The sequence below is a fragment of the Necator americanus genome, chromosome V (genome assembly GCF_031761385.1).
Source record: "Necator americanus strain Aroian chromosome V, whole genome shotgun sequence".
In the NCBI taxonomy this organism is placed as follows: domain Eukaryota; kingdom Metazoa; phylum Nematoda; class Chromadorea; order Rhabditida; family Ancylostomatidae; genus Necator; species Necator americanus.
The window spans coordinates 24,667,859-24,679,327 of NC_087375.1; the positions used below are offsets into that span (position 1 = coordinate 24,667,859).

The window sequence follows — 11,469 nt, forward strand, 5'->3', positions numbered from 1 at the left end:
GCGGCTGCGCTAGAAGCGAGGCGGTGGAATGTAGCGGTTAGGATCGGGAGAGGGCCCTTGTTAGCACCATTCTTCGTCTCGGTTCTCGATGGTCTCACCTCGACCCCTTCTGCGACAATCCACCGCACCGTTCCGAGCGCTGCCGCTTCCGCGAATGCACCGTGCGTCGTTTTGAGCTCGCTACACCATCTACCCTACGTTCTTTTCTTTTGCACTGCCAGCACTTCTGTACTGTAGGAAAAGAATGAAATAAAAGGAAACAAAAAAAAAACAAGGAGAGAGAATCCTTATCTAATCAAAGAAAAAGAAAATTTCACTAAATTCCTGAGTATAATGGTAAAACTACTGAATTTGTAGCGAACAAAACATTCTCACGCAAAAGAAATGGAAAACTAATTAAATTAGAAATTCTGCGATGGGCGTGACGAAACAACAGCTGCTACCTTTTTAACAGAACCACATAAATGTAGGAACCTTCTCAAGAACTTCGTTTTTTTTTGCTGATGAAAAGTACTATTAGCGACTCACTTCCTCTCAGTGTCCCTATGCGTGCTGTCTCTTGCATCTTACGGTCTACAAGTCACGGTGAGTCTCACGGGCATCATAAAGTGGTCAAGAAATGCAGGAAACCTGTTCTACAGTCTTCCAGATTTATGGATGCCAGTTTTACTTTTTCGCTATTAAACGTAGAGATGCCGGCGCTGCGATAAAAAATAACGTTCAAATAAAATAGTGCTATGTGCTGTTAAAATATAAATGATGAGAATAATGATGTTGCGGACGAAGTCGCCCTGTTGTTTCACTTTCGTCTTCAACAGAACAGATTCTTCCCAAAATTGGTTGATGATATAGACCGTCAAAGGAGTGACCTATTCTTTAAGCATTGAGAAAAGCTCCCGAAAAGGTGTGAGCGCATTGCAAATGCCCCTTATGTGTATGAAGTCTTCACGAATCGCCCAACTTGTGATCGTATCTGTATCTGTGAACGATTTACTCGCAATTTACAGTCTGGACAGCTCTAAAAACAACATTCTATGCACATATACATGTACATGCATGCAGTCAAAGCGAAAAAATATTTTCGATGAGGTCACTAAAGTTTAGAGCATAAAATAGTGTTTTATTGAAATGAATGAACAATTTCACTATTTACCATGGACTTTTCGCCAAGCGCGAGAAGAGGAATATTCTCGAAAGAGCGTTTTCATGTTCCAAGTGATAAAATTAGATTGGGATGGTGTGACAGGTGTGTAACGTAGATAAAATTTGTTTCTTTTGCGAACTTCCATGACTTAAAACTTGTTCAATTTGACCGTTCTTAGAAATGCTAAAGCGAACTGTTCACAAGAATTTGTTCTACAAATAAACATCATTGCAAAGCCAATAATAGTTGAAAAGCTGTTGTGCTAGTTGAGCAGCTTAGACAGCTGCAATTAACATTTTGTGTTTTAGGAACACGATTTGCGTTCTTATTGCCTTTTAAGACTTCAAAATTATTGCTATCGAAATGCAAATGAACTAGAATGTTGTTGCACATGTGTACGTATTTATATAATATGCAAGCGAAACAGAAACTACAGAAAAGCTTGTCAACTCGCCTCACCTGTTTCTTTTACTCTAATACCTCGTGCCACTTAAACTTAATGCTACTTTGCGAAAAAAAAGAAAACCTTATACTTTCTAAAGTCTACATATCGGATTTGACCAAACTTCATATATTATGGTGAATATCATGTTTGCGTGACGTAAATAAAGTTTTTTTTTAAGGGACGGCGTCGCGCAGCCGGTAAGGAGTCCGCTTTAGCCACACCGTCGAGGGTTCGAAACCGTCCTAGTGCAAACCAAGCCTTTCATCCCTCCGGGGTCGATAAATTGGTACTAGACCTGTCTTGTCCGGGAGGATAAAAACACTGACTTGATTATCGGCTGGCCCGTTACTTTTCGGTCATTGTTTCCAATACGCGTTCTAAAATCTCATTTAACACGAACTGCAGCAAAACGCATTGGTGTATCCCAAGTGGATTGATACGCGTGAAACTTTATCCTTTATTGCTGATAATCAAAAAAAAATTTAAACTGAACTTTTTTCACTGTAGTTCAAAAATTTCTTGATTTTCTAGTTTTATTAAACTAACTTCAAAATTCACTTTCATTTCTCTATAAACTTCATGGTTCCCTAAAAGTTCCACTAGCTATCAGGACAAGTAGACCATCCCCTGGAATTGAATAAACATACTTGGACTGTGATTCAGACATTCAAACAGTGAAGCGGATTTCCACAAAATAAACCTGGAATGCAGACTGAGACGTTTTTTTTCTTGAGTTTTCATGCGATAGAGGGTGTTCGCAGAACTGTGTGCTCTGAATTCTGGTCTTGAGACGAAAATATTGTTTTCTGTTACGTGATGATGCGGGAAACACAGTTCATGCGAATCATACTTTCACGTTCGTGCTTCTATTTCGGCTTGTACTAGACACTTTGAATACTTTTGGAGGCTTGTCGAAATCGACCTCAACCAGCAGTGAAAGCTTATGTGTTACATTAAATTTTGCGCAAGATTGAGAAAATTGCAGAAAAAGAGAGCTGAGACCGGAAGTTTGCACACATCTGTGTATAACTTCCAGAAATGATGATTAAATGTGTGTAAAACAACCGTGTCCGAGTATGCATAAGAAACAACCGCGAATGAATTTCGTTCCCCAAGATACCGATGCGACGTCATTTGTATTCATTCCACGTTTCTAGTCCCCAAAAATTCCGCAACGTAACCAAAAAATTTCCGTGGTAAATTTTTTATCAATCCCAAACGAGGCTTCTACAAAACATTTTGTGAACAAAGAAAAGGCACTAACACCAAATGAGTTCAATTTATACTCATTCATTATGTGCTGGTACTGCGAAGGAAAAGTGAATATTTTTCTAACAAACCAGGTTAAAGAACGAAATTTTAAAGATTTTAACACACGTTTCTCAAGAAAGTACGTATTAGAAGGAAATTTATATGAGGTTATTTTCTGTGAAAAAAGAAGTGTCGCTTCACCCTATCCCGAAGGCTCTGCAGAATTATTTCCACTTTAAATGTCGCATTTGTTTATGAACTCTAGTTCAACAGCACCTACATACTTAATAGTTTCAGCAGTTCGGTTTCTATTGTTAGAAAATTTCAAAATTTTCAGTTTTTCGTCACGGGGACCAAACCATCTTGCTGAGCAGATTTCGGGAAAATTATTTACACTTTCCTTCAGGGGATAAATGAATTTCACTAAAAAAAAGCACACCCTTTAACTAAAACATCTCAAACCGTTTAACTATAAAGTTTTGTTTCTGAACAAGGTAAGAACACATATCTCTGACAATGACAAATGACAGAATAGTTTCATGCATTTCAAGAGTTTCCAGAAGTTACCGGGAAAGCCATGGTGCAGGTTTTTAAAAACTATCTATTGTACATGTTATTGTTAGGAAAGGAGAAATCATTCTGGAACGAGGGTAGAATGAATGTAGACCAGGTACTTCCGCTTTTTCTACAATCATCATGTGCTGGTCGTAATCATATCGACGTCTAAGATCGGGACGTAAAACTTGTTTCGCTTCATACGCGTGTGCCTTTCACAACAACACGTACAGCACTATTAAATTAGAACAATCACCATAACGGTATCGATCAAATAATGAAAGTTTCTCCGGGAGAACATGCATGGACATGAAGAGAAGAGGGTTTATAACAACGTCTTCATGAAAGCAATGGTCGTGAATTCTCGAGGAAAGATTTACACCCACATTCGACGGTCTCGCAGATGACCTTCTTGCGCTTTATTCTCTCGGACACAAGTTATATTTCGGACCACACTCATCAATGAACACGTCGGCCGTAAAACGTTCATCTCTATGACAGAAATCGGAATGCGCGTAAACGATTTGAGCAGACGATGTTAACCGCTTCAAGATATTGTGGGAAGAGCTCATTCGGTTTAGGGTCGCAGTTGCAGAACATTGACAGGGAGTACGTGTACAAGGCAGAGTTACAATTCTGAAGCATTTCTCAACATGACGTAGTTACACTGAAACGCTTACCAAATTCCGTTCAGAGCAATGAATCTGGCAGGTTTTCAACGAGTTAGAGAATACTGTAGCTACGGAGTTGCCGCATATGCAGAATATACAGAAAATGAAGAGAGCGTCACGCATTGACCGCTCACATTCGGCTAGCAACGAGTGATCGGCGCCGTCAAAATTCGCCCCGCCGCACTGCCGATATCGATCACTACCACAGTTTATATCGATTAGCTCGTTCTATTGGAATGAGAATTGATCAGATGTAGTGGCTGGGAAATCAGTGTGCCTCGATACCATAGTTCCGATAGGCGGCGACGAATTGGCAATGAGTTGTAGACGCGAACACTACCCTCGTAATCCGCCCGCACTTTCACTTTGCATATACGGAAGTTTCCCACAGCTTTGAGTCTAATTTTTTTGTCACTAAACCATTCATTAAAATAGGGAGTAAGACTCACTGAAACGGTTAGTGCAAAGAAAGAGGCATGTGCTGCTATCCTTCTAACCTTCTTGAGTTCTTAACTTGTGTAGCGGTCTTGCGTTTGAAACAACAGCTTTACTCTACGGGCTCTTCTCAAATGAAGAGTTTACGTGGATCCTAAAGAGGAGTGGAGATCGGTGATATGTAGTAGTTCAGACAATCTGTAGCAAACAACGAAAGTCGTTTTCTCAATTTTTGGGTGTTATTGATCTTCAGCACTTCGGTTTTTCATACAGATAGGATCGAACAGAAGTCATGAGGTTCAATGAACGCACACACACACATGAGCAAACCTATCCCTTTTAAAGGTAGCGTTTCAAGGAATTTTCGACGCTGAGTACTTCTCTGTAGTAAGTGAGGTTCGCGACGTGGTCTGCAATGATCACAGCGAAACACGTTCTATAAACCCAGGGATAGGATGGTCACCTAGTTGATAACAAGATGACCTGCTTTGTATAGAAGTAACTCTTTGACCTCATGCAAGCTATGGAAATGACTTTGATCGCTTTCAGTCCATCGTGCAAGATTTGTTTTGTTTATCATTCTACGTGCCCCTAATTTCTGGAATCTTTCATGTTTTCGTTATGGTAGTTAAAAGCTGCCTTTGGTACTATTATAAAACCAGCATTGAACATTCTTTTCAACCGCGACCATCTAAGCCCCACCGGAGTCGTCAGTTCACTGCATGATATCCTAAGAGTCTACAGCAGAGAGGCAGGTAGCTATTCAACAGAGCTTTGTAGGTACTTAGGATTTTTCCGAGACCAATACTCCTCTGATGGGGAGACTAAAGTGTAGTGAGCGCTCTCGGTAAGAGTTTTGGATGCGGCTGGACGGTCGATGACTGGAAAACGCAAAGAGCCAAAGAACTCTTGCACCCCTTCGGAGTCTATAAGTCGACACCAGACATGTTTGGGAGAATAAAAAAACTAAAATTTTACATTGGTTCGCCACCGTAACTCATTGTATGGGCTACATACACGTTCACTAATCTCAGAACTTTCCAAATTAAAGTCAGAAGCGTTATCCCCACACCCCTTCCTCCTCCCCCGAAACGGTTACCCAGCTCCACTCATCCTTTATCCTATTCTATTTTTATAGAATAGGAATATATTTTTATTTTACGAGGTAAATCATCCAAAGTAAGCACAGCTTTCAAGAAACAGGCTCAAAAACCTAAGAATAAGCAGATGCTTTGGTTGTAAGACGTAGCAGCAGTCCTAAAATCTCGCGAACAAAACAGATCAGACCTGGTTAGTCGGGATTTTAAAGTGTAGAGGAGGCGGTTTGGAGCTGCTTCCAGCAGATAAGTTTCAAATGTTCACCGCGTGGATGGAAACGTGTTGCAGTCTTGGATGATGTGCCACACATGTCTTTGGCGATCGTTGGTTACAGCTAACCGAGCACTTCATCAGCTTGGGATTAGTAACTTAAAAACCCAAATCGGCTACAAACTCGAGTACACAGATCTGTAGAGGAAGACCCTTGCCACTTCTATATAATTGATGAGTTCAAAAGAAGTAGAGGAACCAATAGCGCTGGCATCCAAATGGACTGATAGGATATCACTATCATAAGTTACTAGCTCTAGAGTCATACTTTATATCTCATATCCGAGATGCTCGCAGCGAAGTATCGTTAGCTTCCTCTCACAATCGAAATTACGCCTTCCTAAAAAAATTACAGTGATCGGTGCACGCCTGCTCGAGTTAAGTGCTGGTGAATGAATGCGAAGTCATCTCGTGCATCCAACTCCCTTCCTTCAATAACGTCGAAGATATTTGGCAGCTAGCAAACCGTGCCTATGGACAGAGGAAACAAAAACAGAAGTCAACATGAAGAAGAACCTCTACCCCTGTCTTCGCGCTGTGGGCGCTGCGCAGAAGCCCACTATGACGTCTATGAGAGGCACGTTGGCGAACGTCGCATCTACTTGGAAGCTCTCACCACCGTCAAACCAAGAACATTGAAAACTTCTATGGCGCCAATGATAAAAAGAGAAGACATCAAGTAGACCCAAAGATAGTACTAAAGGAACGGCTAGTATCTCGACAGAACAGTTCTCCTATCCAAAAATAGGTCCAGACGATTTGCATCTTTGCGAAAGTAACAGTGTTGAAATCTTGAAGACTGATCAACAGAGTTTCGAAGCTGATGAGGAGGAAACGATAGAAAGGAAGACACTCGTGGAGTGGCAGCAAGACCCTACAATACTTCTCTGGAAAAAGAACGGTGGTGCTCAAGTTAGAGACCGATCCTATCGTTTTCTTACACCACGAAGACTATCTTTAACCGCAGAAATTGAGACGTTCTCGACCTACCCCGCCAGCAGTTCGGTTTCGTCAGCAACTGCGGCACAGTCGATGCCATCCCACTTCTGATTGAGAAGCGTCGTGAGACGCAAAAAAGAACGCTTCATCTCATTCCTCAAGTTTGTAGAAATCATTCCACTACATTCCGCGTAGGGTCACTTTTGCATTTTGTGACAACGAGCTATCCCAGGAAAGTTAATCAGTTTGATTTGTATCCTCTAAGCTGATCCTAGAAGTCGAGTCCAAACGGCAGCAGGCAGATTTACGGAATCTCCAATGTCCGTTAGCCTGCATCAATGTTCATCTTTCTTTCCACTTTGAATCGTTCAAGGGACCTTTACGGAAATGAACGTGGCAGCTTTTTTACACAACATTTGAGAAGAAGGAACACTATCAGCATTGTGGTTCTGAACAACCAAAAAAATACACACACAGAACTGTGAAGTAACCATAGTAATACGTATGAAAGTATCGAGTAAACAAATAAACTCAGTGAACGAATGGAAAAAAAAACAAAGAGATTTGAATACAAAGAAGGCAAGGATCGACACTTCTGTTCGCTACCTTATTGATCTTATGAATAAAATTGGGTGATTGAACATGTAATGAATTTTCGCATTCAATCCTTTTTTGTTGTGCTTAAGTTAAATTCCTGAACATCATCAGATGTTTTTTCTGCTGCCAAATTTGAAGGCGTCATTATTATCAAATAACGTTGTCCGAGTAAGACCTGAAAGTGAATACATATTCAAAAGGTAAACACTTCAATTGAAACCTGGCTGAGATTGTCCTGTTCCTTCACCGCTTTCATAGAAGCTCATGTCGTGGCTTGGTGGAAGAAGCCTTGCGTTCCCGCTTCGATTCCTGGACGGTGCAGTGTTCTTCATCTTCACTGGGTATTTTCAAGGCAAACACAAACACACTTACATAGAAACTAAGCCCTTCATTATGTAGCTTAATACTTGAACACGTAGTATTCAGTTTTAAGAGGTTTTGATGTTGTACAGTAGAAACCGTGGCGATAGTCTCAGCAAAACTTCGCGGCATTTGATGATGATACTTGTGTTGAAGGGTGAGTGTAGCGCTGTTGGTTAGAGGTTCCGCTATCTGCAGATTCGATCGAAAGTTCGAATCCGCCCTGGCGCTCACCAAGCCTTTCATTCGTCCGGGTCACAGGTCAATAAATTGGTGTCAAACTTGACTGTGAGGATGAAACCACTAATTCGACACATCGGCGAGCCCCCGCAAACCACTGCACAGGCCAGTTACATGTTCGTGAACCTCAAACGATTCTGAATTGAAGTGAACGTGGGGGCGCATCCCAAGCGGATTGATTAACGCTATGCAGTTTATCCTTTATCTTTAATTATGTTGACGGCTTCAAGCGCGCCGTAAAAGATCAGCGGGAGGAAAACGAAGCGGAAATTTTCAAGCGTGGGATCTCCACCGCTAGAAATGGTGGGCGAGACGTTGTTCACAATAATAACCTGTGGCTTCCCACAAATCCGAAAGAAAGAGTGATTAATCCACACGACTGGCTAAAATGTCTCTAGAATTACAAAAAAAATGACTTAAATGCTCTTACAAAATGAGGAGAATTTCTGCCCGTTGCATTTAGGTAACTTGCCAAGAGCCTAACGAAAGATCCACAGCTCTATCATGACACACGATCTCATTTCGTGAAACCACACGAATAATCCTTTCAGATGTGTTTTCGCAGAAATGTTGGGTCCTTTTGTAAAGTGATCACGTTGAGTTTCTGAACTAATGAACGTGATCTCGTGTGAGACTTGTGAGGTACCCAGCATCCACTAACTGCCCCCGGGTAAATAACAACCTCGAACTTTTTTGTAAACGTTGACTTTAACGAAGACTTTCTGCGGCAGAGCAACTTTCCTGTACGATTGTATTTCTTGTTAAGGGCTGATTCTTTACTTCGTGTAACGCTTAGTTTTCAAATCTTTCGATGTCCTAGAGCAAAAGTCATGGTGCTGGTCTCAGCGAAAGCGGCCAGAATTTCCGATAAGAAAAGAAATCGACCAAACATCATTCCTTCCGTGCAGAAAGTCAATCACAAGATGATCGTCTTTGAAAACATTGGATAATTTAGCATGAAAGAACTATAGCTGCTGCTGCGAAAACTTATTATTAACAAGATCTTCCCAAATTCGGTTTGTGTGGATGTAGCGCAGTCAGTAAGAAGTGCGGTTGTGATTGTGCGATGTAAAGAGAAACAAAAAAAGTTAAAGCCGCTTTAATGTCAACCACGCCTTTCATTCCTCCGGACAGATTGATACCTGACGAGTGTGAGAGTACAAAACCACAGAATTGATGGATCACCTGGTCCCTACAAGGCATTGTGTGGGTTAACATCAGTTCGTAAAACTTCTAAGGAATTCGAACTGCAGTTGAACCCTTGTTTGTTGAAAGTAAGGAACTCTATAATGTCCCGAAAAAACATCATCGAACACTACACCCTATGTTGTTCGTTATTTGCTGAGCGGGGGTTCTGATAAGCTTCTCCATTTCGATGCCATCTTATCAGCACTTTCATTGTAATATATAAATCCTCCCCGGTTCGCTGAAAAATACTTTGATTCGGCGCTTTTCCGAAAGTCATTATGTGTGTCAACGATATGTTCGAGTGTCAAAAGGTACGTGTGTTAAATTCATGAATTTGCACTACACAGTGCAGTATCATTGGAAATATTTCAAATTTTCGAGGCAAGCACCAATGTTGTACTCCCAACCAGTTATACCCCTCTGTCTCTGCCGATGTTGCAACCTGCACCAGACAGAAATATCCCCATTTCCTCTTCAACAACCTCAAAAACAGGTGCGAAATTGAACATTTTTAAATTCAGCAGTACACAGATAATAGTAATAATCAACATCAACTCCAACTGCATCTCGCGCTATCTTCTTGTTTCAGCTTCGATCCCTATTCCAACCGAAGTTCATCGAGCATTCCCAGAGACTGGATCTTTCGGTTCGTATGGGAAGGCTGGACTTGCTTGTTGATTTCACATGTATGTAGCAATAAAAGATTAAGAAACTTGTCCGGACGCAACAAAAGTTATTTAAAATTAGACGTATTTTTAGTTAGCCACTGAAAGAATCCTAATCAGGAAAATTTTCAGTACAACCGTAGAAATTCTACAGAAAATTCCGTTCAAATCTTGCAATATTTAATAATTTGATTTGAGAGGCAACAGCAGAGAAATATAAAACTATAGAAATTTTAGACGCGCAAAACAAAATCCAATAGATGGAACAGCGTGATGCTTGTAGGAAATATTACGGAAGCCGTGCGCTGCAATAGTTTTCATGTAGACATCCTAAATTTCAGTTCTTACCTTTGAATGGGAAGTGCGTTTTCCATGGTGCTCAAAGAGAATGTCGTTCTCACCATTTCTCATTCATCATGACCATCTTATTTATTGCACATTACAATCAAAATGTCTTTTTCAATAGGTTCCTATTTCGTCGAAAAAGTAGTAGTCCTATAAGTAACAGGCTATTCGGAGAGAAACTAAAAATCGCGACCGCTGCGTGCATGTGAAACTAATCAGCTCATTGATTCTGCTCATTTTTCAAGCATTTTTCGAGCATTCTAACTGCTTGAATACCCAACTATTCGTAGCTTCACAAGTCATCAATTTTCGGAAAACCAAGACTTCAAGAACAAGACTCATATGCTCGTCACTCGATCATTTAAAAACAGGAAAATTCGATATTTCGGCATCTTTTTTGATTCTGCGAAAGATGGGAGTACCATCTTTCGCAGAATCAAAAAAGGTTTCAACTGCGAAATCTAAAACCAAATATTCGAACCACGATTATTTTGCCGTAGATGCCATGTTCTTCTGAACACCGAAAGCGTCAGAATTATGCTCTATTAAATAATTCGATGAAAGAGCATTAGAAAAAAACTAATATATTGCCAAGACTGACTGATTAGTGCGCTGGCGTTGCATGAGGAAGTTAGTGTTTGAACTGAGTCGCGTCGGAGACAATTGATATGCATTCCTCGATGAGAGCGTTATCTGTTTTCGAACGCAGCTTAACCGAACGAAGCTGTTCGAGTAGCCGTTCAGTCGAAAACAGCATCCGCTGGGTAAAATACCGCTAAATAATGAAAAACGCTTAAATCTCAGCAAATCAAGATCTGTCTTGAAAATTCTTCACATTTCCTCCGCATTATTGTTTTTCCTACGGAATAACTTCTACTCGGAAATCATCTGAAAAAGCGTAAAAGTTTGATAAAACAGGTAGTTTTTGAGGGCGATGTTGATCTCGCACTGTTGACAGAATTACCAGCCGTGGGTGGTCTTGAAGAGTTGCACAACCGCGCAGAGGAATTACCAGACAGCAGGAAAATTCAAACTTTTTCGTGCACTCATTAAAAATGTAATGTATGTCTGTGCGGGTGTAGCACAGAGGTTCTGTTACCATCTTGTTGCTAAGGAAGCTCTCCTCCGTCAGGGGTCAATTACTTCGTACCGCATTCGCCTGGGAAAACAAGGTACCGACTTTGCGCATCAGTCAATGCCCGCGAGTTATCGTAGGGCTTCACACGCGTTCGTCAACCTTAAACCATTCTGAGATGAAGTCGGACG

At 40.9% G+C, this 11,469-nt stretch overlaps 2 protein-coding genes across 4 annotated transcripts in view; one reads left to right on the forward strand and one right to left on the reverse strand.

The window, feature by feature from the left end:
• Positions 1 to 4,189, reverse strand: part of RB195_015058 (uncharacterized protein) — a gene marked incomplete at both ends in the record, with an annotated part of 47,967 nt that extends 43,778 nt beyond the window's left edge. For all 3 annotated transcript variants that reach the window (XM_064205581.1, XM_064205582.1, XM_064205580.1), the window contains one exon: positions 4,076 to 4,189. In XM_064205581.1, the coding sequence (XP_064061461.1) occupies positions 4,076 to 4,189 (114 nt within the window). The remainder of the gene's footprint in view (positions 1 to 4,075) is intronic.
• A 5,282-nt stretch (positions 4,190 to 9,471) lies between these two features.
• On the forward strand, positions 9,472 to 9,871 carry RB195_015060 (uncharacterized protein; the record flags this gene model as incomplete). Its single annotated transcript, XM_064205584.1, has 3 exons — positions 9,472 to 9,504; positions 9,575 to 9,686; positions 9,783 to 9,871. The coding sequence occupies 3 exons, from the start codon at positions 9,472 to 9,474 to the stop codon at positions 9,869 to 9,871; spliced, it is 234 nt and encodes a 77-aa protein (XP_064061465.1).
• Between the last annotated feature and the right edge of the window lie 1,598 nt (positions 9,872 to 11,469).